Source organism: Bidens hawaiensis, unplaced genomic scaffold (assembly GCF_021521415.1).
Source record: "Bidens hawaiensis isolate Kalapana, Puna unplaced genomic scaffold, B.hawaiensis_p1.1 tig00021498_1, whole genome shotgun sequence".
Lineage (NCBI taxonomy): Eukaryota > Viridiplantae > Streptophyta > Magnoliopsida > Asterales > Asteraceae > Bidens > Bidens hawaiensis.
In genome coordinates, this window is record NW_027493335.1 from 261000 (window position 1) to 288235 (window position 27236).

At 31.9% G+C, this 27236-nt stretch overlaps 1 protein-coding gene across 1 annotated transcript; it reads left to right on the top strand.

Moving 5' to 3' along the window:
* The first annotated feature begins 22903 nt into the window (after window positions 1–22903).
* LOC143563565 (uncharacterized) lies at window positions 22904–23740 on the top strand. Its single transcript, XM_077051075.1, has one exon. It carries the CDS (start codon window positions 22904–22906, stop codon window positions 23726–23728), a length of 825 nt encoding a protein of 274 aa, XP_076907190.1. The 3' UTR covers window positions 23729–23740.
* The last annotated feature ends 3496 nt before the right edge of the window (window positions 23741–27236 follow it).

Here is a 27236-nt window from a genome sequence, read left to right on the forward strand (position 1 = left end):
TAGCAAAATGTAAGACCCATAACCAAAGTAAGCTTTGTGTTACAAAGAGGTCCTTCCATTTAATTTGGATTAGATTTATGATAATTGTTCTATGCTCTTCTTTTGAGTTTGATCCATCTCGAGCAACATTATAGAATCATAGCATATAAATATAAATTTAGAAAACTTATGACAAATGGCTAGTGTAATGAGGAAGCAAATACCTGCCTTCTAATGAGTTTTGATACTAACTTGCACATGAAACAGTTATGAGCTGAGCACCTTCAAAAACAATATCGTCGACTACATCTGCAAAACACAACGTTGTTTGCCTTGTCACAAGAATGGATTTCTCTTGTGACCACCCTCCGACGAGAAAGAAATACGCAATTGTCTTAAAAAAATAAGCATGTAAGAGAGATAGTATTAAAGGAGTGATTAACATGATTTGTATGCCGTCACTTTATATACTAGGTATTGTTACATGTCATTCATTATCAATTGAAGGTTGCCCCTTTAGAACAACCATTTTAGCAAGGATTTTCCTACAATATGATTGGTGGGTCACGTAAAAAACGCTCTATACAGCCTACCACATTGGTAAAAAACTAAAAATATCAGTGTTGTTCGAGTTAATAAATTCCAAGACTAATTATTAACATTACATTTTTGTTGTAAATAATCCAAGATGTTAGCATCTACACAACCCTTCCTCATTTTGTCCATAACGAATTCATGGTGGGGATAGCCGACCACAATAAAAACAACGGTGGTTGTCATCCAAGGGTATTTATAAATCATAAGTCAAAAAATAAGCCAAACAAAATAAATCAAATCACATAATAAGTTAGTAACCACTTCGTAAAGATAATGTTTTTCAAAGATATCCATATTATATAATAAACAAAACTTTCTTATTGACACATGTCATCACCATATTAATTCTTAAAAAATTTCCCCTCTTCTCTCTCATATTAAATACATTTATCTTTATTATTAATAATTTTGTATTTTAAATTTTCTTTCCTCTCTCTCATATTAAATACATTTTTTTTTCTGTTTAATCATTCAAATTCTTAAAAGACAAATTAACTATTGAAGTATTCTTGATGTTTATGTTCATTCAAACGACTGATTTTTTAACTGGTTAAAGTATCAAACATGGTTCAAGTCAAAACAATTTATTATTAGAATGGGTTTCGATCCACGGGTTGGTTTAAAAAAGTAGCCATTTACACTATTTTTTTAATTTGCTATTTAATTAACCCATCATTTATGTTAAGTTTATCATCTTAAAAATCTACAAAAATATTAACACTATACTACATGTTTTGGTTTTTCATGCGGTAAAGACAACTTCTTACCCTTGGAATACAAATGTTAAACGTTAGCACACTGTTAATCAGACGATGAATTGACTTTGTATATCCTTATATTCTTCATATGGTATCTATCAGACATAAAATGATACGTTACAAGAAATTATTAGTTTCTTGACTTTTTAAATGACCTCAAAATATAAGGTTGTCAAGTCATAGGTTAGTTCTAAAAACTGATGTTGAATTGATGTTGATTAAAATATTAACTAGAAAATTTGTCTATGCAATGAAATTAAGCTATATGTGAAAATACAATATGATAGCCGTGCTATAGAAGCCGAAATCATATCCGTAAATAATATTGGAACTCACAATTTTAATTATTTATTTTTTTAAATCCTACACCTTTAGATAAAAGTACTAATTTTAAAAAATGAAATTTTCACTTAATTTTTGTTTGAAATGAAGATTAACAAAAGCGAAGGTCAATCATTGTAGATTGTTGGTTTGTTTTTTAGACAATTTGTTTTAACTCATGACCAGTTTTTTGTTGCATTATCTAGAGTTAAAATCAGAAACAATGTGAAACTACTATGTTTTGAAAAAACAATTAAATTTACAACTAAAATTACACATATTGTGTATCAAGAAATATTTAGAGATTTATAAATTTTCTATTTCCATATTGTATAGTGTGTAATTTATTTTACCATATAATATATTTTCATATCTGTTCAACATAGTTTTTTGTATATCCTATTATGTTATTGTTTAAATAAATTTATTTATTTTAACCCGTGTGCTACACGGGTAGCTAACCTAGTATTAAAAAGAAAAAACAAAACTAACCACGTGTCTACAATAGAATGATTGGGTGATGCATCATTCCACTTGTAACCATTATAGCCACGGGCCCGTTTTGATTAAATGTGTTACGACTTACAACTAAAAGAAGAATCAATAAAAAGGTTGAAACTCCTCCTAAGACCTACATGCCAGTTTGTCACATTAATAGAGTTGTATAAACAGCTCAAGGTTCATGGTTGTTATTCTAAATGTATTTAAAAATAGGTCAAAATAATCTATCTGACATAATTATCTCGTATAATTTACTTTAAGGTAGGAGAGCTTGCTTGAATAATTCATTGATTATCAAATTTTCGATCACCTTTCATTCAACTTCAGGTAGGCGAGATCTGACTTGCTCTCTCCACTATTAATGGTGAATTTGGCTTAGTGTTTACAACGTAGCTCATCTTCTACCTTTAATTGAAAAAAATGCCTATCACACCCACAAATAATGCCCCTTCACTTTACCCCTTTGACCTATTGACGATTCTTGTCCCATTTTTCCAGGTGTCTCTCTCTTTGCTGCATCTTATTTTTTCTATATCGAGTACCAAAGAGCTCAAAATCTCAACTCGGTAAATGATTGTGTTGAGCTCGAGCTTTAAGAGCATTCGCATCAGCATCTTCATCCTGGTTTCTATAGCTTGACTAAATATTACATTTCTCTAAACTTATTGCTGGATTTTATTTAACGTACCTATCACATCAGGTTCTCTATGATATGTATCCTTATCTCACTTACAAAACACGTATTTAATAAAATTTTCTTTTTATTAAACTCACAAATATTAGATGATAACTAATAGTAACAGAACTCTATATGTAGAGAATCACTATTCATTCAACTCTAAATGTAAGAGACATAAATGGAAATAGATATCCTAAGAGCATTCTTAGCAAATCCTTCATATTATTATATTATATAGAGTAGTTGTTGTGGATAGAAAAGATAGATAAACTCTTGTTGACAAGTAAATTTGGAGAAATACTATTCGTCGTTTATAATTTTTTAATATTTTTTAAAATGGTTGTGAGTGAAAGAGAAATAAAAGTTTACTATAAAAATATATAATTTATTTGAAAAAGAGAAAGAAAATATAATGTTTTTTAATTATAATTACAGAGATAAATTTAAAGATGCTACTGAAAATGCTCTAATAAAGATGCAAATTAAAGAAAACCTGTATATTTAAAATATATAAATAAATATTGGGAAATTAGTCTTAGTCTGACTCAGAAATATCATTGTTTGTGTAATGGGTAACATGAGTCACTCTTTTGGATTATAACTATTTTAATATTTACTATTATTTTATAATTATGTATTCAAGTTAAACATGATATTTTTATGATTTATTTTCACGTCACTGAATTAAAATATTTTTATTATTTGACTTTCATATATTTTAACTAAAAAGAGCTATAGGAATAATATTAAATAATGTACAATTTATGAAAAGATGGGTAATGAATATAAAATACGAAATTTGTGGGGAGATGAATTAGACATGGTCATGTGACATAAGAGTGGAAGTAAGTTTTTCCTCTTGTTTTAGGTCTTTGAGGACGTGGGCTTTGTCTAGTGACTCCTTCCTTCAATTTATGATTTGACACCTTTTTTTTGTATTTTTGTTGTTCCCGTATATATTGCATAATATGATTGGTATATAGAAAAATAAATGGATATTAGTTTTTAATATTCTTAGCTTTCACCGGTTGGTAGATAACGCTTTCAACTTTCACTTTGTTTTCCATCACTCCTAACTTTCACTCTATTTATTTCTGGCATTCTCGAATTTAACGGACCTAACTCCGTTAGCTTTTTTTGCTGACGTGGCATTATTTTGCTGACGTGGCATTGTTTTTGCTGACGTGGTTGTTTCAAATAAAATAATGATAAAAACTAATAATAATATCTCACCCAACCCTGGTTGTCTTCTTCATCTTCTCCCCCACCCAACCGCCACACTCAATACACAACCACCACCATCACGCTAACAAGCTACCACCCTGTGTGTCGATAAATAGGGCCAATACCCACCCAATCGATGCTCAATCGATGTTCAAGAAGACAAGATTTGAAACTTAAAGGCCGAATCTAATTGGGGGAAGTTGTAGCGGCGACGGTGGTGGAATTGGTGGCAAGGGAAAGTGAACTGTGGTTGAGGGTTGTGTTTTGGATGACAAGGTGTGATGAAGACCATGGCGGCGACGATGTTTAAGATGAACAAAGGCAGGGTTGGTGTGGTGGTTGTTGGATTGCAACGCCGAACTGGTGAGGGTTGAATCAATCAGTGGCAGGGCAGGGGTCTTCGGTGTTGTAGGGTGTTGTGTTGATGAAGATGATGGCACAGACAGTTAAAGATCAGAGATGATGGCTCAATTTGTTTGATATAAGTATATTAATTGATGTTTGATAAAAAAAAAGAAAGTAATTTCCATGTAGGCGAGACACATCAGCTGGAAAATATTATAAAGAAAGCCACGTTAGCGTCTCCACTAACGCCGTTACCCTTAAGTTAAAGGGGGAGCGTTAAAAACAAATATGGTGAAAGTTGGGAGTGCTGAGAGACAAAATGAAAGTTGAGAGTTGTATCTACCAACAGGAGAAAATTAAGAGTATTAAAAACCAATATCCTAAAAATAAATTAAGCTTTATTGAATATTTTATTTTAAACAAAAAAGTTATAAATTACTTTCAATGATGGTGGTGAAAAGATCTCGCTAAGCATGACAGTGGTGAGATGATGGCAGTGGCAGATAGTGGTATGACAAAACTATGGTGGTGGCGGTTAGGCGGTTATGCTATGGTGGCATGGCAGTGTTTTGTTGCAGTGACAGGAGATGGTATGATAGAGCTCTGGTGGTGGCGGTAATGCTATGGTGGTGTGGCGGTGTTTTGCTGTTGTGTTAGTGCTATTTCTAGCCGTCTATGACAGCGACGATGACAGAAGCTTATGTTGTTGTCGGTTTCTTGCTTAAATGTTAGTTTAGGCTATGATGATGATACGCTAATTGACGTGACAACCTATGTTGCAGCTATGATAGAGATCTGAGCCTCGAGTTATACCTTGATTCACATTACTCGAAAAACACTATGTTATGATTTTTCCATTATGGATTTAGGGTTTGATGTTGTTTCAGTTTGGTTTTATGTTATTTTTTCTATTATGATTTTCATATGTTGATGGGGCCTTTATTTTATATATTTATTTATTTGCTAACTACACATGGCATAACAACAATGTTTGGCAACATCAAACCCTAAATCCATAGGTTGTCACCCACACCCACCGCCAACCATTGCCATTCGCCACAACCACCACCACTAGCCCCACCACCAACATCACCTTGAGTCACCATTAATTTTATTTTATTCCTTCGTCGTTTCTTGTATACCAAACTACACAAAGTAATACTCTCTCCGTCCAATTATAAGTGTCCTATAGTTTGATTTTTCAAGTATTTCTTGTTTAACTTTGACCGACAATATTTTTGTTTGTGTTATATAATACTTGATGTAAAATATATGAATAGATTGGGTTTTAAATGTATTTTACATTGATATAATTTTCATCAAGTATTATATGACATGAACAAAAATATTTTCGTTCAAGTTTGTAAAAGAAAGACTTGAAAAGTCAAACTAGGACACTTATAATGGGACGGAGGGAGCAATTCATTTCATTCATATATGGTAACCAAACAAGATAATGGAATATTAATGATCCACTCCATTACCTCGTCCGTTCCGTTCCTAGGTTCATTTCATTCCATTACATACTCATCCATTCCATTACCCTATACCAAACAGACTTAAGGGTTTGTTTGATTTGTGGTGGGTGCATGCATCTTGCTGGAGATGCAAACCCCTTGACGGGAACATGCTTGCCAGTTGCCACCACCTTTGGAATGACCAAATTTGATCGTGTGCGAGTGTGACAATGGTGAGGTGAAGTGACTGAGGTGATGCTACCTAGTGGAGGCTGGCAGCGGTAGTGACTATAACGGTGTAGTACGGTGCGATGCTGGCGGCAGTGATTGTGGTGGAGGTTTCTGATGCGATATCTCAAGAGAGTGAGAGAGTTCAACGATAGTATATCATGAGGGAAAGAGAGGTACAACATTTTAAGGAAAATGTGCACCTAAGGAAAGCATTTTTCAAATGAACAATAAAAAACCATTCTCTACGGCATGCATTTTTTAAACCTGCCGACTGAAAATTAAAAAAAACGACCATGAGACAAAACTGATGACTGGTTTTGGTGGTTTCAAAGTTTCAAACCGAATCTTAAAACACCACTAGTTTGAGCACATACGATTCATAACTTTTCAATGTTCACCGAATGATATAAGATATATTAACTTTGCTTCTCTAGAATTATATGAAATATGGAAAGGAAACTATACAACTAGTATATGATATATGCTTGCTATTTTGTCAATGTTTGATATGAACTTACACACTGACCAACTCATATTCATTCTTTATATTGTTTCTCATAGTTGGATAGTCCTAAAGCCCTATAAATACACCAAATAAGTTGTAAAGAAAAACAATAGTGAATTATCAAGACACAACTTATATGATTGCATCAATAGTGAGATAGTCAATATCTGGGGACCATTAAAATAAAATTATGGAAGATACTTACAAGCTAAAGGCCACAGGATGATTTAATTGTTTAATATACTTTGGCAGGTTTTCATTAGTTGCGATTCTTGATTCGGGGCCATCCATCTAACTTGTTTCCAGCAAAACAACACGCGCTACCACTTAATATCGATCCCAACAATACTAGTTAACATGAAATTGTAATGTGAAGCTTAAAACTAAAAGCATAGATTTAATTAGCATGCATGTCTCCCACCCCACATGTCACTTCACATTTCAATTTCATAAAGTTGTGTCTCAAAATGTTAAGTCATTGTCTAAGGAACATGAATTGCATTATACATAACAATAAAGATCATCAAGAAAATCATTTACACTATATCGACTTAAGATTGCAGCCAATCGACACGAAGAAGCACATGATCATGATCAAGACAGTAGTTACTTTTAACCTAAAAGATATCAAGAACTCGGTTGATTAATATTCATGATACCAAAAGTTCATGTGTCCCGTTATCAGAAATATAATGTACCCAAAAAATTTTCATTGCTATACAATTGCATACACTGTTTAATTAACCCATTGAAGATGCATTAGGGTCAATGATCTAGAACTAGAAAAAGGTAGACTAAAATCAAAATCACATCAATGGGACTCAGAGCCGTCCTTGAAAATCGCTAAAAACTTTTCGGTTGAAAACCATAAAAACTGAGCATTTAATAAAAAAAATATTTTTTATAGAGCTTAAACAATTAAAATTTTAAATTGGCTTGTTGGTTATAATTCACGTTGTACAATTTTATTGTATTTTTTTAATAAAAATTGGATTTTGAGTAATATGGTTTAAAAATTAAGAATACATATTTTTTAGAAAAAATATTTAAAAAATTGAGCCTAGCATGGACGTGTTCAGGACAGGGATGGTCAGCAGCCACCCCCGCCACACACACACACAAAGCCGGCCCTTATGGGAGCATCATGGTCAATGATATACGGCTAGTGACAGGCTCAAGTGCACATGAATACTTATCCTCACTTTCAAATACACAATTACACATGGATTATGATCCTTAAATTCACCGTCAGGGGTGGAGCTCCACTTATTGTGTAGTGTTCAGTCTAGCCTGTAAACCTTTTTTAGAAGTATGCATATGTTATCGGATCAACCTCAATGAAATTTTGACAATGACCTCCTCCGACCCCGTGAGAAAATTTCCCGTTTCCACTACTGTTCACAGTGGACTTACTTTGTTTGGTTTCATACCAACCAATATAGTTTGTTTTTTGACAATAAATTTACATATTGGTTTTTTCTTTTCTTGAGTGAAAACTTCCTTAGATTGTCAAGATTTTTTTTCTCTCGTTTGACTGAATATCGGGAAACTAATTTGGATTTTTCTCACATGGATTTCAACTTGGAAAATTTAGTTTTCAAGATGTCCATTTGTTAAAAATATGATTTGTGTTTATATGTTTTTTTTTGTGTTTTGCGTATAGGCTTATTTGGTGAGTTATGGGCTTGGAAGCAAGTGAGAGAGTTATGTGCTTGTAGTGTTCGTGGGCTTATGGAAAGTATTTGTGGGCTTATAGAAGCATATATACAGATTTTACGAGTTATCATTGAGTCTGGCTTTATCATCTTGTTCATCCTTGTCTTGATCGTCAACGTCTCAATCACCATTGTTTCGATCTCGACCAGTATGTCAAAGTCTTCAAGAGTAATGTACACCACAACTATCATCAATCTTAAATACAGGTTTTATCTCTTATAATCACATCTGATTTAGGGCTTCTTCATGTTGATAGTTCTTGTCTAACTCTTTTGTGGTTCTGAAGGTATTCGTATGTTTGACAAGATCGATGTTTTAAGTCTGAATCTGTTGTTCGTTTGATTCAGTTTTGTGTTTATTTGAACTCTTGTATTGTTCTTTGGTTAAACAATTGTGACTTGGATTTAATAAGATATGATTCGATGTTTGTGACACCATTTTTCATTTGGATTTGATTTATATTTTCTTTTTATATAGAATAAATAAATTACTACATTTCAAAGTTTTAGGTGATTTTATTCAGGCCTTTTTCAAATATCCAAATTTTTTTGCTCTTGTCATTGTGCTGAACCAGAGTCCAGAGAGCATATAGGGCTGGGCTATTCTGTGGGCTGAAACTTGTTGGGTTCTTGCAAATAATTCGGTTTAAGCATACATAACATAAGTCGTAAGGTGTTAGTAATAAATTCCATCTAAATAGAAAAGCTAAAAATATAAATAAAAATTATAGAATATATAAAAAAACTATAATGTTGGGGAATTTTTTACCATAGAAATATTAACAATATTTTTTTTTTCAACATTACTTAGTAAACCAAATAGTATATAGTTGCAATTTTAAGCAAGGTTAAAATTGATACAGAAATATTACAACCTTTTTTTTTATTATTTGATTATTGATACCAAACCGACACTAAAGTTTTGTTTTAACACATAATCGAACTGAACCAATTCATGCTCATCATTAAATGGCACAACTAGCTTAGGAAATGTATAATATGATTAGCTTATTATGGAAAATACCATAAAATAGTTGTATATATATAATTTTTTTACTATATATGGTTTTTGTGACAGAGAAAATTGGATGAATTTTGCAAAAGTTACAATTGGTGGAGTATGGGCTTGGGTCAAGTGATAACTTCATAGGCTTGATATTAAGTTGCGAGTTACCTAAATCGAAGGGGGACATGACAATTGTAAGGCTTCTAAAACCGCGGCTCACGGGCGTCTCTCTTTCCTTCACGATGGCAACGCCATGCTCGGCCTAGACTTTATATAGGGCACAACCGCCGATGTTTGAATTTGAAGTTTAAGAACTATATTGCATGTGTAAACCCAACCTCTGAGTCCTGAAACACTCTAGGTTCAGGGCATTTCACATTTTTAGACTGGTTGACATGAACCTTGTTCCTACATGACCAGCTCAGTTCAGTCAAACGCTCGCCATCTATTTTTATTCTTCAACTCTTTCACAATATGTAAAAACAATTGACAATTCGTAGAATTAACTAGAAACTTTTGTACAATTTGCTTCAACTACATAATGTAAATTGGTTGGGACTTCTATAGGGATGCTACCGACTGACATGGTATCATAAGTCAAGAAGATACAATAAAAGTATATAATCACTGTTATCGATCATTAGGTGAGTTTTTAAGTGTTACTTTTGAAGGTTACACACAAAAGATTATTTTAATAATCATGTGAGTGTTTTATGAACATATTTTTAAATGCACAAGCACTTGTGTGCACATTTAATCGTTGAGTATATTGTGTGGATGTTATTATTTGACTTTATAGTGTTATCGGAAGTTCCTATGTAAGAAATTGTGTCACTTGTCATGGTTTAGGATTTAGGGCATACGTTACAGCTGTAAACATGAGCCTCTTCTCGTCATGTCACCTCATGACCACGCACACATTATGTCGCATCTAAGTGAATGGCGCGGCTTAAGCCTAGTCATGCTTGTAGAAGAAAAAAAGTGAATGTTCTAGGTGGTGAAGTAGCAGTTACTCAAGGACTAAAAAAATTAAGCTTGTTTTTTAATATTTGCCTATGATATGTACGACGTGCACCAAACCATATATTTTTCAACACTTTCTCATCTCCACAAACAATATAATAGTTCTACACTATGAACACAAACAAATCACTCAACTCAAACAACCCCTTCAATCCAAACGATCCCAACTCCAATATAACTTTCTTCGTATTGATCAAATGCAATGTTATTTCATACAATTTTATTATTCAGGTTTGATATTTGGTTGTTGGAATAAACTCTTATTTTATCTTTCTCTCTCTCTTATAAATTTTGATACAGTGTTATTCAATATTTTTATAATCTAAGGTCGATCGTTGTTAACGAATTATTTTAAAAAGTTTAAAAAGAGTCACACAAGGTTGTTAAATTTAATAAAAAAAAACATATTAAATTACAAGCCATAAGCCGATTTAGGTTGAATACATGATAAGCTTCTAACTTTAATTAAACAATACTAGTTGACTCATACACTTGAGTCTCAATCAATATTATCGAACTCTCATAAACCAATCCATTTATAAAAGAATAAGAAGTAAATTCATTTGATTCTTGTACGACTAATGTGGTGTATTTTGAAGTCATACAATGTAAAGGTTTTTACCGGTAATAACGCACACCCGATAAGATTGTTGAGGAGATTAAATCAATCACTTTCTTATGGACTGAGAATAAGAAGAAAGCAACTATTAACGTGTATTTTGGCTTTCTAACATGTGTTTGTGAGTGATACTTATTTTGGTTCTAGCATATTGCTATATAATCAATTTTCTTCTACTAGTATATCCGTGGTTAAAAAATATAATTTCTTCCTTTAATAAAAATGTTTAAATTTAAACCCCATCATTGTTTAACCAACCCATATAGGTTATGATACAATCCACGTGAATACAAATGCGTTTCAACTTTTTAAAGAAAAGTAAAAGATAAATTAATAAGGTCTTCCAACTTTTTTTTACTTGTACTCCAAATCATTATACTTCACAATTTTTCATGATACCTTCTTCTACAGTTCCTTTGACTAGTTTTTCATTCACTAATATTCATAAAAAGACTTGGAACGATTGCATGGAGCTATTATTATCACTCACATTGTGTATGTAACATGTATATACTTACACTAGCTTTTGAACCCGTGTATTACACGGGATTTATCAAATGATAAAAATAAATAAATTCATTATTTCAATTGAAATACTTGTAAATTAATTTAATGTACAAAGTAAAACTTATGAATTGTATATATATTTTTTAGTTCACAACTTATGAAATGTATATTTTTCATATTTCACCACGTGTACTACATATGATAGAAAATATAAACTTAATTAATTTATCGTGTAATAGTATTTAAAAGATAATAATTAATGTGTATAGACAATAATCTAGATCATAAATTCATAATGTCATTAAACAATATAAATGCATACATAAAAACATATATTTTCTACAATGCTGAAAAACAACCACCAACCTAATTACCTAAAGGGTTAAGTAAATGAGAGGAAAAAAACAAACTATTTTATCCCTAATGGAAAAAAACAAAATTTTTTTACGAAAAAAATTAAAATAGCATGATTTTGGAAACGCTGGGTGTTTATTTGCATGAAATTTAAATAAAGATACTAAAGTTGCATGTTTAAATGTCTAATGTAAATTTAAATAACTTTTTAATAATAAAACCGAATCATATTTAATTTTCAAACAAAATTCATATATTTCTTTTAATAACAATTTTTTTTTACGTTAAATACACCTTAACGATCAAGATGGACACAAAATTCATATCTAATGCTAACTTTATTTAATCACTTATATAAATGTCATAAATGACTATTACGAGAGACCGCGAGCTATAGTTTTGTTACTTAGCATAACAGAAAAGATAACAATGAATATAGAACATAAGTTTTCGGATGCAATATGAAGATTTAATTGTTCTTACAACACATATAAGTTTTACTGATAGACCGATGATTTCTTTTCGTGAGAGCTGATCAAGGGACTTGACCAAAACATTTGAGACGCGATTGGATTTATTACGTATAAATAACACTATTTTTTTTTATGGAGGGCGGCTACCCCCATTCTCCTAGTGTAGCTAGTCCACCCTTGGTTTTACTTAAGTTATTAATATGTTTTTTGTATAATCCAAACACTAGAGTCTCGAGACTTTAATGAAGATATAAAGTGATGTGTCTGTCTATGTTAATAACAATTATATAAAGTGATATGTCTGTCTATGTTTATAAAGTGATATGTCTGTCTATGTTACATGAATATATCCACCTTATTTTGATTATGTATGCAACGCATAAAATGAAAATGTTAAATGAAGATATATAAATCAAGCTAATGTAGAAAATGAAAACTATTAAGAATGTAATATGAAGATTAATTATCTTTTTAGTTAAATGTCACATGTTTTAGCCGTTCCATAAAAAATGTCCCATGTTTTTCATTAGAAATTCAGTCCAGGAGTCCACGACGTAGCACAAAGAATTTTAGCAATCAACGTACGCTGACATGAGACAAACATATCCAGTACAAGTTATAATTGCTATCTATTGCATGAATTGAGCCTTGGTAATGGGTATAATATTTAAGTTTCCTTGTATTTCTATCTCCTTTTTTTTCTTTTTTAACGGCTAACAAAACCTGACCACCTGATACACTGATATATATATATATTAAATGTATTTTTGGTGAAGCGTTAATATACCTACTAGCATGAATCATAAAGATATATTCAAGATTTATAGACAAATCTTGATGTATTTCAATACGGGTAGGATTGTTATATTCGGTCGCACCGAATGAAAGCACTTAATAGGATTCTCCATTAATTTAAAGTACTTTGACCAAAGGTACCTTAATATCCTACATTGATGTTGATTGGGCGGGTTGTCCTGACACCCGATGATCCACGTCCGGTTATTGTGTTTATCTAGGAGACAATCTCGTTTCTTGGCCGTCGAAACAATAGTCTACCGTCTCTCGTTCGAATGCTGAAATCGATTATCATGAAGTCGCAAATGTTGTGGCTGATATATTGGATTCGAAATCTTTTACTTGAATTAGGCTGACCTCCATCATCTACTGGGATAATATTAGTGTTATCTACCTTCGGGTAACCCTTTCCAACATCAACGCATCAAGCATATTGAGATTGATATCCATTTTGTTCGAGAACACGTTCAATGGGGCCATATTCGAGTCTTAATTACATGTTCCGTCTCATTATCAATTTGCTGATATTTTTACAAATGGTTTGCCTCGGGCCTTATTTGAAGAATTTCATAGCAGTCTAAGCATCTATGATCTTTCACCTTAGACTTAGGGGGTATATTAGCACAAAATATAATTAGTGAGTATTGCATTATATTGTTTCTATATTTATGGTCTCAATACAAGGCACAATTATTGTATATACAATTATGTAAGGGATAATGGGAAGAATGCAAGGCAGGTAAAATTAAATTAATTCATCAATTCTATCACATACGATAAGAATTCAGAATTGTGAGAATCAACACTTTTAAGGCGACTATTGTATTATGTAATACGAATGTTATATTACTTTCATATATAAAGGGAGCAAGCCAAAGATGATGATTTGTGAAGAATGGTGACAACCTTGCACTTTATTATCATAATATGTATCTTTTCAATATTTTAAATTGTTGTTTGAGCCTCGTTATTTTGTCAAACAATGTTAGCATTATAATGAAACATAAATATCATACACTCTATGATTGTAATACATTATTGAGAAAGGTATTTGGGGAGAGGATCGGAATAATCATTTTATTATGAGTATATAGCTTGTCAAAATAGGTTGTCACAAGCATCTAGTAAAATGCTTATTTTGAATGTTTTCCTATATTATAACTCTCTCTTTTGTAACAACTCGGGTTTCGAACTTATACTTTTATCCGATTCAGTTCAATGTTCGGGCTATTTTTATTAAAAATATTGCGTTTATCGAACTAGTTTGATTATTTTATTTATATTAAATTGTTTATAATTAATCTTTATTGATTTCACACTTTCAGCCCAAAATATATAGTTTTATCCCTTTTGTATCCAAACCCAAACTACAAGGTCTAATATGCAATTATGTTATAACCCATTACACAAACTGGATATCCATGACCCGTATTCTGATCCAAATCCTTAACCCGTACCCTATTTCCTTAAACCCGGTTACAATTGATTGACTTGAACCTAAATTCTCGACGCAAAAACTTGGAAATTGAATCACTCAAATGATATAGATACTTATTTTTGCCATACCGACACGACATTTATGTTAATACAATCAAATTTAATTCGATCTTCCGTAATTACGAAGCCGACAACTGTATGGACTTGTTCAACAAGATATCCTTCGTAATATCTAATTAAATTAACAGATACGTTCTTTAAACCCTAGCCGACGTTTCCCCTCTATTTAATTAGATTATTTTGGTCGTTTTTATACTCGTTCATCATCTTCTTACGCCGCCCCTGTTCTGACCAGTTAGCTTATCCCTAACGTCGTTTAAAGGTAATTGATGATGGGGTTTTGATCGCGAGCCTATGTAGATCAAAAGCCCTAAGTTGTTTTGATTAATTATACACGGATTTGATCAATTTGATTTCTAGGGTTTGTTCAAATCCTAGTTGTTTCTGTTATTGTTTTATAACTATATGAAACGATTTTGAATGCAAGATGCTGGTTAACCAGCAGGTTGGACACGAGAGTACGGGGGGGGGGGGGGGGGGAGGTCGCAGGTTTGACCCCCTGCACCCCCGGGTTTTTAGTTATATTTTTATTTAATTCTTTAAATCATTAAGTAATTATATTATTAATAATAATATCTACATAAAACCATTTTTTTATGAAAACCGACTTTATAATACTCGTTTAACCCACGTTTTCGTTCGTGTATATACAGATATTATATATATATATATATATATATATATATATATATATATATGGGGTTGATATCATTTAAGAACTCTAAAAAAATTAAGAACTCTTAGGAACTCTAAACAACTAAACATTTTTTTATTTGTTTTATGTATTAACATTATTTAATATTAGTTTTATCATATTTTATATAAAAAATTTTGATTACATATATTAATCACAAGTTATCATATGTGTAAAATTTATGTACTAACAAATTTACATAGGTGTAAAACAAAACATAGATATGTATAAAAACAATTTTCAAAATTGTAATTGTAAATATAGATATAGAAAAATGATAAAACTACACTTCAATAAAATTGACATACAAAGAATTTTATAAAAAATGTTAGTTTTCAAGGTTTCCTTCAAGTTCTTAAATAATTTAACAGATCTGTAATGATACTCATCATATATATATATATATATACACACACACACACAAACTTAAAATCTAATATTTATATATAAAAATCAAATAAAGTATCTATATATATTTATATTTATAAGAATAAAAGTAATATTTTTCAAGATGTGTTTTATTAAGTTAACTAATCATTTTATTTTATAAATTCTTATATAATATTATTTTATTATAATATTTACTTATTAATGATTATCGAGTTGTTGTAATCAATCTTAAATCGTTACTTAAGCGTATTCGTTACTCTCGATTTCTCATAGGCTTTAACGTTCGCGTGTGATTCTTTTCCTCATTCTCATTATCTTAATCATCCTCGTTCGTCTTTAAGGTGAGTACCACATTCCCCTCTTTTTACTCGTTTTCATACTGTTTTGGGGACATATGCGTAAATTGTACTTTTTCATAGATACTTATACACAAAACTGCAACTTTGTCTTATGTGTTAACAACTTATACCTTACTTGTTTATGTGCTTATTTGCTTTATATGCTTCCGCATTCGGAGAGGTCCAACATAATCTCAGTCTAGTATGATCATATGCCAGTCGTTATAGCTTTGTGCTTCTCGACATCTCAGTTATACTTGCTCGTTTGGTTAATTTGTTATTCTCACATGACTTGTTGCACTACTTATTTTTATACTATACTATATGTACATTTAAACTGGTGTGTTGCTCACTCAACCTTGTGTTGACAAACTATATTATTTTCAACGCATATGCAGGTTATCGTTTGATGTGAAGTAATTGAAGTTAGAAGATCACCTAAGGATTTATGCTAGAAGAAATTAATTGAGACAATATTAATAAGATTTTATAATTGTTTGATGTCTTATTTGTTTTTGAGATATTGTAATGAATATTTGTTTTATTTGAAATTATAAATAGATATTGAAACTTATATTGTGCATGATAGTAACCTTGAGAGCTGTGACAATCAGTTCGCGCCCCGGCATTTCCGCCGTAGGTTGGGGTGTGACATATTTTGTTCAGTAAAATATGTAATACATTAAGCATTATTGTGCTACTAAGATAGCATTATCTTGTTATAATCAGACAGTAAATTTACAAGATCAAGCAACTGGTATTATATAGTATCAATCTAACATAAGATGATGATGTTTAGACTTTAACATGTTAACATAATTACATAAAATGTTGTTAGGGTCTTAACTTACGAAGATATTAAACTCGATATGTATGTAAAAAAAGAAAATTTATGACTGTGACAACATGTAATGTCGATTGACAGTTCCCATATTTTCCAAAATGTATTATATAGTATAAGAAGACATGACGTAATGCATGGTAGGTCCAGTATCCCTCGAATATGGTATTATTAGGTGTGAGATTGTGGAAGCATGAGGATCAAACCTCAGCACTACTCGATTTTATTTGGGGCACTACTCGATTTTATTCGGGACACGTAATTAACCTTACTCATGTTGGCTCATTGATGTGAAGTGGAAACCACCCAGTGATGATATGTCTATATGACATGTGATTAACCTCACTCATATGCGCTCGTTGTTGGGGGCCAGCGTGTTAATCTCATATCCCCACAAATTATTGTATACTCTTTTTCTTAACCATCTAACTATTGGTTCTTTTTATACTGCTAAAATGAAATTAACCACGTATATAGTTAGTTATTGTAACATTCAAAGGTTTTATACTTATATTGTACGAGTCAAATTATAGTATTTGAGCAAGCAATTTACACGCACTTTGTCTCCAACTTGTTCCCTACCCAAAAGCCATTTATAAATTATTTCTTTTTAAAAAGTCATGTTTTTGCACAATCTTAGTCTGAAGATTATGAACACACTTAAGAAAAACAACGTAAAGGGCCAAAAAAGATAAAAAGTGGAATAATGGGGGGTCGAAATGAAGCACGCGAACATACGTAGTTTTTGAATTTCTAACCCATGCTAGATTCTGTCACTTTGCATCCATTATCTTTTGTTATATTGTCACTTTACACCCCTATCACTTCCCACCAACATCATTACCTCCCACTTTGCATCTTCACTTTTATTGACATCTTCAACTTGTCTTGAATTCATGTTCTAGTGTCTAGTGATAAACATAAAGTGAGTGCCACAGTAATTTTTTTAAAATTGTTGATTTAAAACAGTAAAAAAGTTTAATTCATTAGACTTCAATTCTACTTTACCTTGTTAATAAATACAATGTAACATCTGATCCATCATACCACCAATATTGTCTGTTTTGTCTATAAAGAGCTCATTTATTTTCTTTTAGTTGTCTAGGCGAAGACTCACTACAAAAAAAAAAAAAAAAACAGATAAGTAGCGACGACATTTATCGCCGCTAAAGACCCCTGAGATCGCCGCTAAAAGGCAGTATTTCTTGTAGTGACTTTCCAGAAGGTCATCTATCCTGCTACTACTCCCACCTAAGCACGTTTAATAGCTCTCCTCTTGTCCACTAGCATACAGCCCAAAACGTGTTAGTGATTTAAGAGGCGGTATACTTACTTATGAACCAAGAATCTCTTTTGTTCACGACCGATATATGTAAATACCGCAGCGAGCTTTTGGAGTGCGCAAATCATCTTGTCAACTTTGGCTTGGCTCAAGCAACTTGGCCAAATATTACTCAGTGGTTCAAGATCTCTGTCTTTTTTTACTTTTGTTTTTAAACACTTGTTGAAGATGCACAAATTTGTAGCTGTTTCATTGTTGAAGATGCATAAATTTGTAGGTGTTTCAAAAAAAAGGCGAATGTGATCAATTCAATTATACCTGTGGTGTTTATAGAAAGATGGAAACAAGCTCACGTTTAATAGAAAGCGAATGCCCCGCGCTAGGATTGTGGAAAAATTTTAAATCCTTAGTTTTCTTTGGGTCTTTAACGTGTCTAAGTTGTAAAATCGATTACTTCAGCCCTTTAAATTTAATAAATCTTATATTGTTAGTTAAAGAAAACGTTGGGAAAAATATTATCCTTGCAATAATTGACTAGTTTATTGGGATATATGGACTTTGGTTTTTGTGTTACATTGATTAGATGATTAAATAAATGTCTGGGTTTTAATTAGGTCTTGAAAATAATGCCTTCATTAAGACTATTGATATCAGTTGCAAACTTCAATGTTGTCTCCTGTAACCAAACTTGTATGTCAAAATGTTGACCCTTCAGGCCTTCACCATAAATGTTCAAGTAATTAAGTAACAAAATATTTGAATTTGAAATATATTTTACATAAATAAAACCTTTCGCCACTTAAAATCTCACTCAAAACATCGGTCAAAATATTAAAATCAGTTTCTATATCCGTAAAATTACATTATGTTAATTTGTTGATTAATATATGGTGTTACTCCCTGATTACCCTTTTTAGTCTCTTGTTCGAGATTGGTGTTTCGTTATGTTATGTTTATTTCACCTTGTGGTTTCTGTTTCGCGCAATTTCCCTATGGTGAATTTTTATATCTAATTGTATACTTTTTGTCATTAGAAAGAAAGAAAACTATACAAGTTCAAAATAAGTAGTATCAATGAGGGCTTCCTTGACATTATACAAAAGTAAGAGGTTAAATTTGCAATAAATATTAGCCTGGAGAACTCATAAAATAATTTGCCAGCTTCCATTCCCTAATATTCTTCTATCTCAAACCCCAATGCCAAGATTCCTTTTAAATAAGCATTTTCCAAGCAAGTTCAAATTTCATTAATATGAATATAAAAGATGCAAGACTCTCTTACACCCATCATATTTAGTTAATTAAAAATAAGCTTATTTTAAGTTTGTTAGACTGTGTAGTGGTTGGAGCCCTTATAGAAACGTTTTACGCCATGTGAAATCACGTCACAATAGAGGCGTTTTGATAAAAAAAGTGTAGTGAATGAAGCCATAGCCAATCATTACCTTAATATAATTTATTATTATTAATTATCAAGAAAAAATAAAAAAACAAAAACCCACCAATCACATTATTCCTTCTCCCCCCATCCAGCGCTTCTCACACAACACTCAACACCAAACTTCAACCCAAAGCGCCCCGATAGGCGGTGTTCCGAGCACTACAGACTACGAAGGGTCTTATAATCAGTTTTACTATCTAAAGTGAGCTGCATTTAGCTTGTTTCCCATTTAGATGTCACTTTATTGTAATCTTTAGAAAATCTAATAAACTCTCTCTTATTGAATTGTTTAAATAGAAGTTATTAATTACTTTACAAATCAAACAGTTTGGTGCAAAGAAAATAAATATTTGTAGCAAAATTCTTTTCGTTTTTAGGGTTGAAATTATCTCAACATCATCATGTAACGTAATTGCTTTGGAAGGGGTTTTATTTGAAAACAATTGCTTACCTAGAATATTGCTTGTTACTTTGTTTTCAAGGCACATAATTTCAAGATCCTTAGCATCCATTCAAAGTTAGTTACTTAACATAAAATATTACACGTCTTGTTAATATTTTGGTCGCTATCTACTTAGTAACTTCACCATACTCTAATTAATCGACACTTGTAATCTATTAATTATGATATAAACATATGGTACGTAATCAACTTTCAATAATCCCACTAATTAATTTGAATTAGGTGCATATAAACTTTTGTATCATGTAAGATTTGTGTTACCAACTTTTAACGAGTATCTTATCTTTTAACTTTTTTGAAGGCCACTTACCTTGCGTAATACTTAATTTCATTAGTTAACAAAATATTTGTAAATATTATGAATTTATTGTTAATTAATGGATTGTTACAATTGTGTTACCATTCATGGAAATGATTCAACAACAAAACATGATATCGGTCTTTGTCTTTGCTTATAACTTGGTCTTCATTTATGTTTTGACGACAATGTTACAAGAATATTTCTTTTAGAGAGCACATGCAGAAACTTAATTATATTAAACTTTCGTTAGACACTACCACATTAATTCCCAACCTAATTTTTCCTCTTATTAATATAATTAAACAATGGAGAAGATTCATGTATATTTTAATATTAACATGAGAACGTAGAAATCACTAATTTAAAAAAATGAGAACGTAAGAAACAATACCAACTACAATAGCAATCTACATAAACAATTATTTATAATAACAAAGAAAAAAATCTAAAATTACAACAAAAGAATCAAAATCAAGAACAAAATAATAACAACAAATACTTTAACAGTAAAAGAAAAAATCGAATGATAACAACAAAATATAAATCAGCAAATACTTTTAATGTCTCATAATCGAAAATTAGCAAATACGAAAAAAATAACAGCAAACACCTATAAAAATAAACCTGATAATAACAGCAAATTGATTCTCATTGTTTTAATTTTAAGAATAACATGTATTTGATCATATTTCGTTAAACCATTTCCTTTTTATTTACAATAAATTGCTTTTTTACTTTTTAATATCTACCATGAGATATAAATTATAAGGTGTGGGTACTATTATGAGACCTTGTTATATATTCTAGATTGCTTTATTTTTTGTAATTTATATTTTTAAGCCGGATCTATACGCAATGGAAAATGGTTGGTTCGTTAGTCAAAATAATACCAAGTTTACAAATAAAATAAAAATTAACGTGAACTGCATGCTTTTTTTCATTTCTGCCATCATTAATTATACAAAATAATGTCACATTTTGTTCTAATTCAAACTTGTTGAACATTAGATAAAATAATCTAAAGGACACACACAATCAAGTGTCGATTTGAACATGGTTTAATATATACAAAAAATAATAAAAATCAAACCTTTAGTTGTGTATAATGATTTAAAAGTCAACAAAAGAATGATTAAATGAGCATAATTTATGGTATGATCCAATATTTTGCGCTTTCACAACCGTGAAATATGGTGCAACCACCATTGATGATGGTGTTTTGGATCCTGCAATTTAATACTCATTAATGCCCTATTTTGTTTTTATTTTGAATACCATATAGCAAACCTTTTTAATACGGGATCTCAACCGTCTATACATGTTTTATGCTACATGATTTTTGACTTACCCTAGAACACCATTCATCGTTGAAAACCCACATTTAATCAAGTTTCAAACTGAAATCTTAATATTTTAAGTCTTAACATCACACTTGTGTCACAGAATGAGAAGCATGCATTAATGCTTTCTTTAGACCATATTTCAACTGCCCATACCGATATTGATTCTTCAGACCTGGCTCATTCATTAACACTGTAAAAAAACGAAACCTAAGAGTGTGTAATTAATACCTTTTAAGCCAGATTTCGAATCTAAAATCGTAAAATCCAAAACAATCACACCTGTGCCATTGAATCGGGAGGCCAACCACTAATTATTATTATTATATATGATAAATGTCAACTTTGGTGCCGCAAGGACCCTCATTGGGCCACTTGGCGGTACCTTAGTCGATTAAAATTTTGTTTTTGGGTTAATTTTTTAGTTCTAGTACCGTAACGAACATAACGTAAACCAATCAAATGACAATTTTGTTGTTTTTTTTCTTTTTTGTTTTAGTTCAAGTACCATAACGAACATGTCGGAAACCAACCGAATTTGCATAAGCTCACTACATTTTGTTTTAGTTCCGATACCGTATCGAACATAACGAAAACCGAGCGATGCCAAATTTATTTTTGTTTCAAATATGATACGTAAAAAACGTGACGGACACCACCTGAATTTGCGTAGACTCACCGTCTCAACGTCTGGGATTGACAACGCTAGACTTTTACCGACCAACAAACCCCATTAGATCTAATACCATAACGCACGTAACCAAAATCGATCAAATATGCGATGGCATACCGCCTCAACACCCAAGACCAACAACGCTTATGTTTTACTCCTGCTCGAGTTTTACCGATCTGCCCGGCGCCGAGCAGATACTACTAGTTAATGTCATAAATTTGTAGTTTTGTTTTCTCATTCCCACCCCCTTTGGTTGTATATCACCATATCTTCCCCACGTGACCACGTAAATCCTCATGTTTCCCAAGGGCATTTTCGTCTTTTCACATAGTTCAATTTATTATGGAGCTCCTCTTTTTCCATTCAATTCTTTCATTCCCATTCCAACCTCCTCCACCCATAAAACTTCTAGACAGATATATACATATACACATATACATATGATATAGATTATAACATTGTGTGTATATTATATATAATATAAGTTGCCTGAGATGGCAGCAGGGTGGTTAAAGTCATTACAATGCAAAGACAAAGCAGTAAACGACGTCGTTGAAACCCAACACCACCTTCGTCTTCTTCCATCATCTTCAAGCTGCCGCAAGAGTTTTCACAGCCTAAACGACGTCGTCGAGACTAAAAAACGTAAACCCACAAACCCAACTGAGCTTCCTTCAAGGGTAAATAATAATAATATTAATAGAAACCCCGGGTCAAGAAAACAACCCGATAATATTACCCGGGTCAAAACCAGTAATGCGTTAACCGAGCTGCCAGTGGGCCACCCGTCACGTAATGTGGTTGAAATAATATTCCACACTAGTTGGTCTCCTAAAGTCTTTTCGGGTCGGGTTGAGATGGTATTCAAAGTTCAGAATTCGGGTCGGACCGTGACCCGGTTCGAGGAGTATCGAGAGCTAGTCAAATCCGGATCCGGGTCGGGTCATAATGGGTTTGGGGAAGACTATGCTAGGTGTGTTGCGGATGGAAATGAGGTCTTGAGGTTTCAATGCCTCTGGTCCACGGACGGTTATGATACCGACGATGGGGTTGGTTGGGCGTTTAAGTTGGGGAAGGGGGCGGCGTTATGTATGTTTTCGGGAAGTGGGGTGGCTCATGAGAGTGCGGGCGGTGGAAGAGGGAGGAAAGCTATGCTTGTGTGTCGGGTAATTGCGGGTCGGGTTCAGAAGCGGGATTTGTTTGGCTCGGTTTATAGTGGACGAGTCGGGTATGACTCGGTAAGTGGGGAAAACGGTGAGTTGTTTGTATTTGATTCTAATGCGGTGTTGCCTTGTTTTCTTATTATCTTTAAATTGTAAAAATTGGTTTTCTTATTTACTACGATTTTGTAGAAGTCATGACCTAGTAAAATTTACACATATATATATATATATATATTCATACATATTGTATCTTCTTTGCAGTTTCTATTTGGAAAAATATATATACGAGAAATAGGATGTAAATATGATATGATTCGATTACAAAAGAAGAGTTAAATCTTATTATACCTGTACTAATAAAAGAAAAATGTTGAAGCTGTCAAGACTACATTTCCTAATCTCTCAATCTTATTCATTCTAGCTATCTATAAGTCATGTATCAAAACTATTTTGTCAATTAAGTTATAACATAGTGTGAATTTTATAACATAATGTCATTTTCATAGCTGAAGTTTGACCAACAACGCGACTTTATTAATTTTTATAATTTTTTCTTGCAAATCAACATCCGAGTTTCCAAAATCATGTCATTTTAGTACTTTTCGTTAACTAGTTTGTTTTTTCCATTAAGTTTATATTAAATTAATTCATAACTATTTTAAAAATCACAATTAAAATAACGAACTTTATTTGTTATTATCATTAGATAAATCATATATAATACACGGGTTCAAAAAACAATAATATTACATCATAAGAAGTACCATTAATCTTGAGTGTTTCACGTGGGCTGTGTGTTTTATGTGTTTCCCCTTATGTTTTCAAACCTCAACTTTTGTGTTTTCATGTGTTTGTGTGCATGTTTTCAGCTTGTGTTTTTCTGGTACTATTGATGGTTCTGGATATGGATTTTAGATTTGTTTAAAGGATATTTGTTTGAAAAATGATGAATATGATGAAAAGAAATGTTGACATAAATTAAATATACCATCTTAAATGTTTTTGAACATTAAATTTGACATGTCATGTGGTCAAATTCAGTTTGGTGTGTTTTGAAACCGACACGTTGAATGCAATAAAGTTTGAAAATTTAAATCTTAGGCATTTGAATATGATCAAATAGATAGACTATTGTTAAACTAAACCATTTCAACTTGAACTGGACAGAAAAGTGATAAACTGATAATTAGATGATCTAGTTTATAAGGCAACGGGTAATGGGACGTTACAGAGGCGGATAAAGCCTATATACTATTCTTTCTGGGCGTTATAAAGGCATAAACTTCTAGAACAAAACCAATACGTATCTTGAAATTGTAATTATTGAAGGGACATTACCAGCTACTCATGCTCTTGGCTATAAATGATTAGACGGGTAATGTCCTTTAAAGCGCATTAACCATTACTCATGGCCTAACTGTGCCCAAAGAATCACAATAATAAGGTTATGTTGACTTTTAGATAGTTAAGTAGATTACTTTTAGATCGGATTTCTACTAAAATACTGTTGTCAACAAGAGGCATTATTTTGGGTAATTAAAAGTTTGTGTTATGTGGTCTTAATGATGAAACTTTACTGCATCTATTCGTAAATTGCAAAGTTGTCAAACGAGTATAGTGTATCATTCATGATTGGATTAAATCACCAAAACTTGTTTATTTTGATTCGGTGAAAGATATTCACGGTTTTTCAAGTAAGCATAAAAACAATAAGGAGGACTGCCTAGGTATTTAATCTATCTCGACGGTCACGTGTTGGATAATTTGGAAATCAAAAAATGATTTATTTTTTAATGATTTTCCCCTTTCGGTGTCAAAGGTGGTAATTGACATAAAATTAACATCTCTTTTATGGGTGAAAAACATAAGTAAACATTCAAACTTGAAATGGGAAAAATAATGTAAGTTTAGTTTTGGAATTTCCATTATAGTTTGGTTTATGTACTTTCCGACTTGTAACTTGTATTTTTTTCTTCCTTGTACGTTGTTGGCCTTCTTGTGTCGTGTAAGCCCCCTGTTTTTCTTTTTCTAATATTATTGGTCATTGAAAAAGTTAATTAGTTTATTGTCTTCATTTTGATTCAAACAAAAAAAAAAAAGTCTGTTGCGGTCATTTTGATTTTGTAGCTTAACTAGAGTTTTGTTGCGCCAGAGCAGGTCTATAAAACACGGATGGTGATAAACCCAAACGTTGTTGGTCCCAGGAGTTGATGCTGTGAGTCCATGTGAATTTGGACATTATCAGCTACACACGTTATGGTGTAAACATCATTGTTAAAATCTACCTGAGCGTGAAACCCAAAAAATAACATCTAAATCGGCCGGATCGAGAGGTAGACGGTGTTTGTTACACTTCTTAATGACTCATTGTGTCTCTTAATGGTTAAGTTTTAGAGACGTGTTGAATGATTTAATTAATACTACCCCTTAATCAGTCAGAGCTCTCATTGATTCAACACTAGATTGCCAAACAACCCCTAAATCTAATAAACAATAAAAATTATGAGTGAGCGGGTAAAACTTAACTGAAAGAACATGTGACCAGAAAATAACACGTACAAAATCAAGTGCTCCAGATCTCCATTTGTACATTTAATCAACTTCTCATGTATGTCGGGATAAGTCTCTAAGCTTCCAAGAAGTACACTGCCAAATCGTCCCCGAGGTTCCGTTATTTTTGCGACTTCGGTCTAAAATTCCCTCGATTTGAATTCTTATCCCGACTACTGAGAACAATAAAATAAAATACTAATTCACTGATAAGTTATAAAATATATATAATATATTCACTAATAAGTTAAAATATAAATAAGCCTATATATGTACAATGGGCCTTGACTATAAATAATATAGTTATGTCAAGGTTCATAGGTTTTTGGGAATAACATCTTTCATGTGTGTTTTCTTTCTCGTTGTTAATTTTTTCTCTACACGATCTGAGATCCGAGTGCTATAGTTGCATTCCACACTCCTATAGCACACATCGATCCGAGTTCAATGTTTAGATCTATTGATTTTGGGACTTACAAATAACATATTCAAAAAAAACATATAGTCTGATTTTGAGGTGTTACAACCTTATAGTCTGCATGCATGATGATGTTTCCTTGTTTTGCTTGATGTATTTGCGTACTAATTTATGATCATCTGGAAAAATGTTACTTGATATAAGACTATAAGTTTTGCTTGATATAAGACTATAAGTTGGTCTACATTGTAGCGGAGAGTGTAGACAGAATCGTACTTAAAGTTGTCTTATTTTGGATTTTCGCTCTATTAGAGAATTTAACCTAATTGGTTATTTCTTTTTCAGAAAACTAGTAATTTTAAAGGGTATTTGAATAAAAATTTTCTATAAATAATCGTCTTTCGGAATGACAAACTTTCATTCCTAGGGACAGATCCAAGTGTTGGATACCAGGAGTGTATTTTTTTCTTTAGTGTTAAGCAATATCAGATTCATGTTTTTCATTAGTTAGATACAAAGAGTGATCTCGATAATAACACATTCATAGAATTACCTTGTCAAAAAAAGGTACCTGATGGTCCTGATCTGTCACTCAACCGGATTATTATGAACTCAACCGGACTTTGTAAAAACATCTTATATTATTATGAAAAGTGGACTTTCTCCCTCAAATCAAACAAAGAAATTAACATTCCA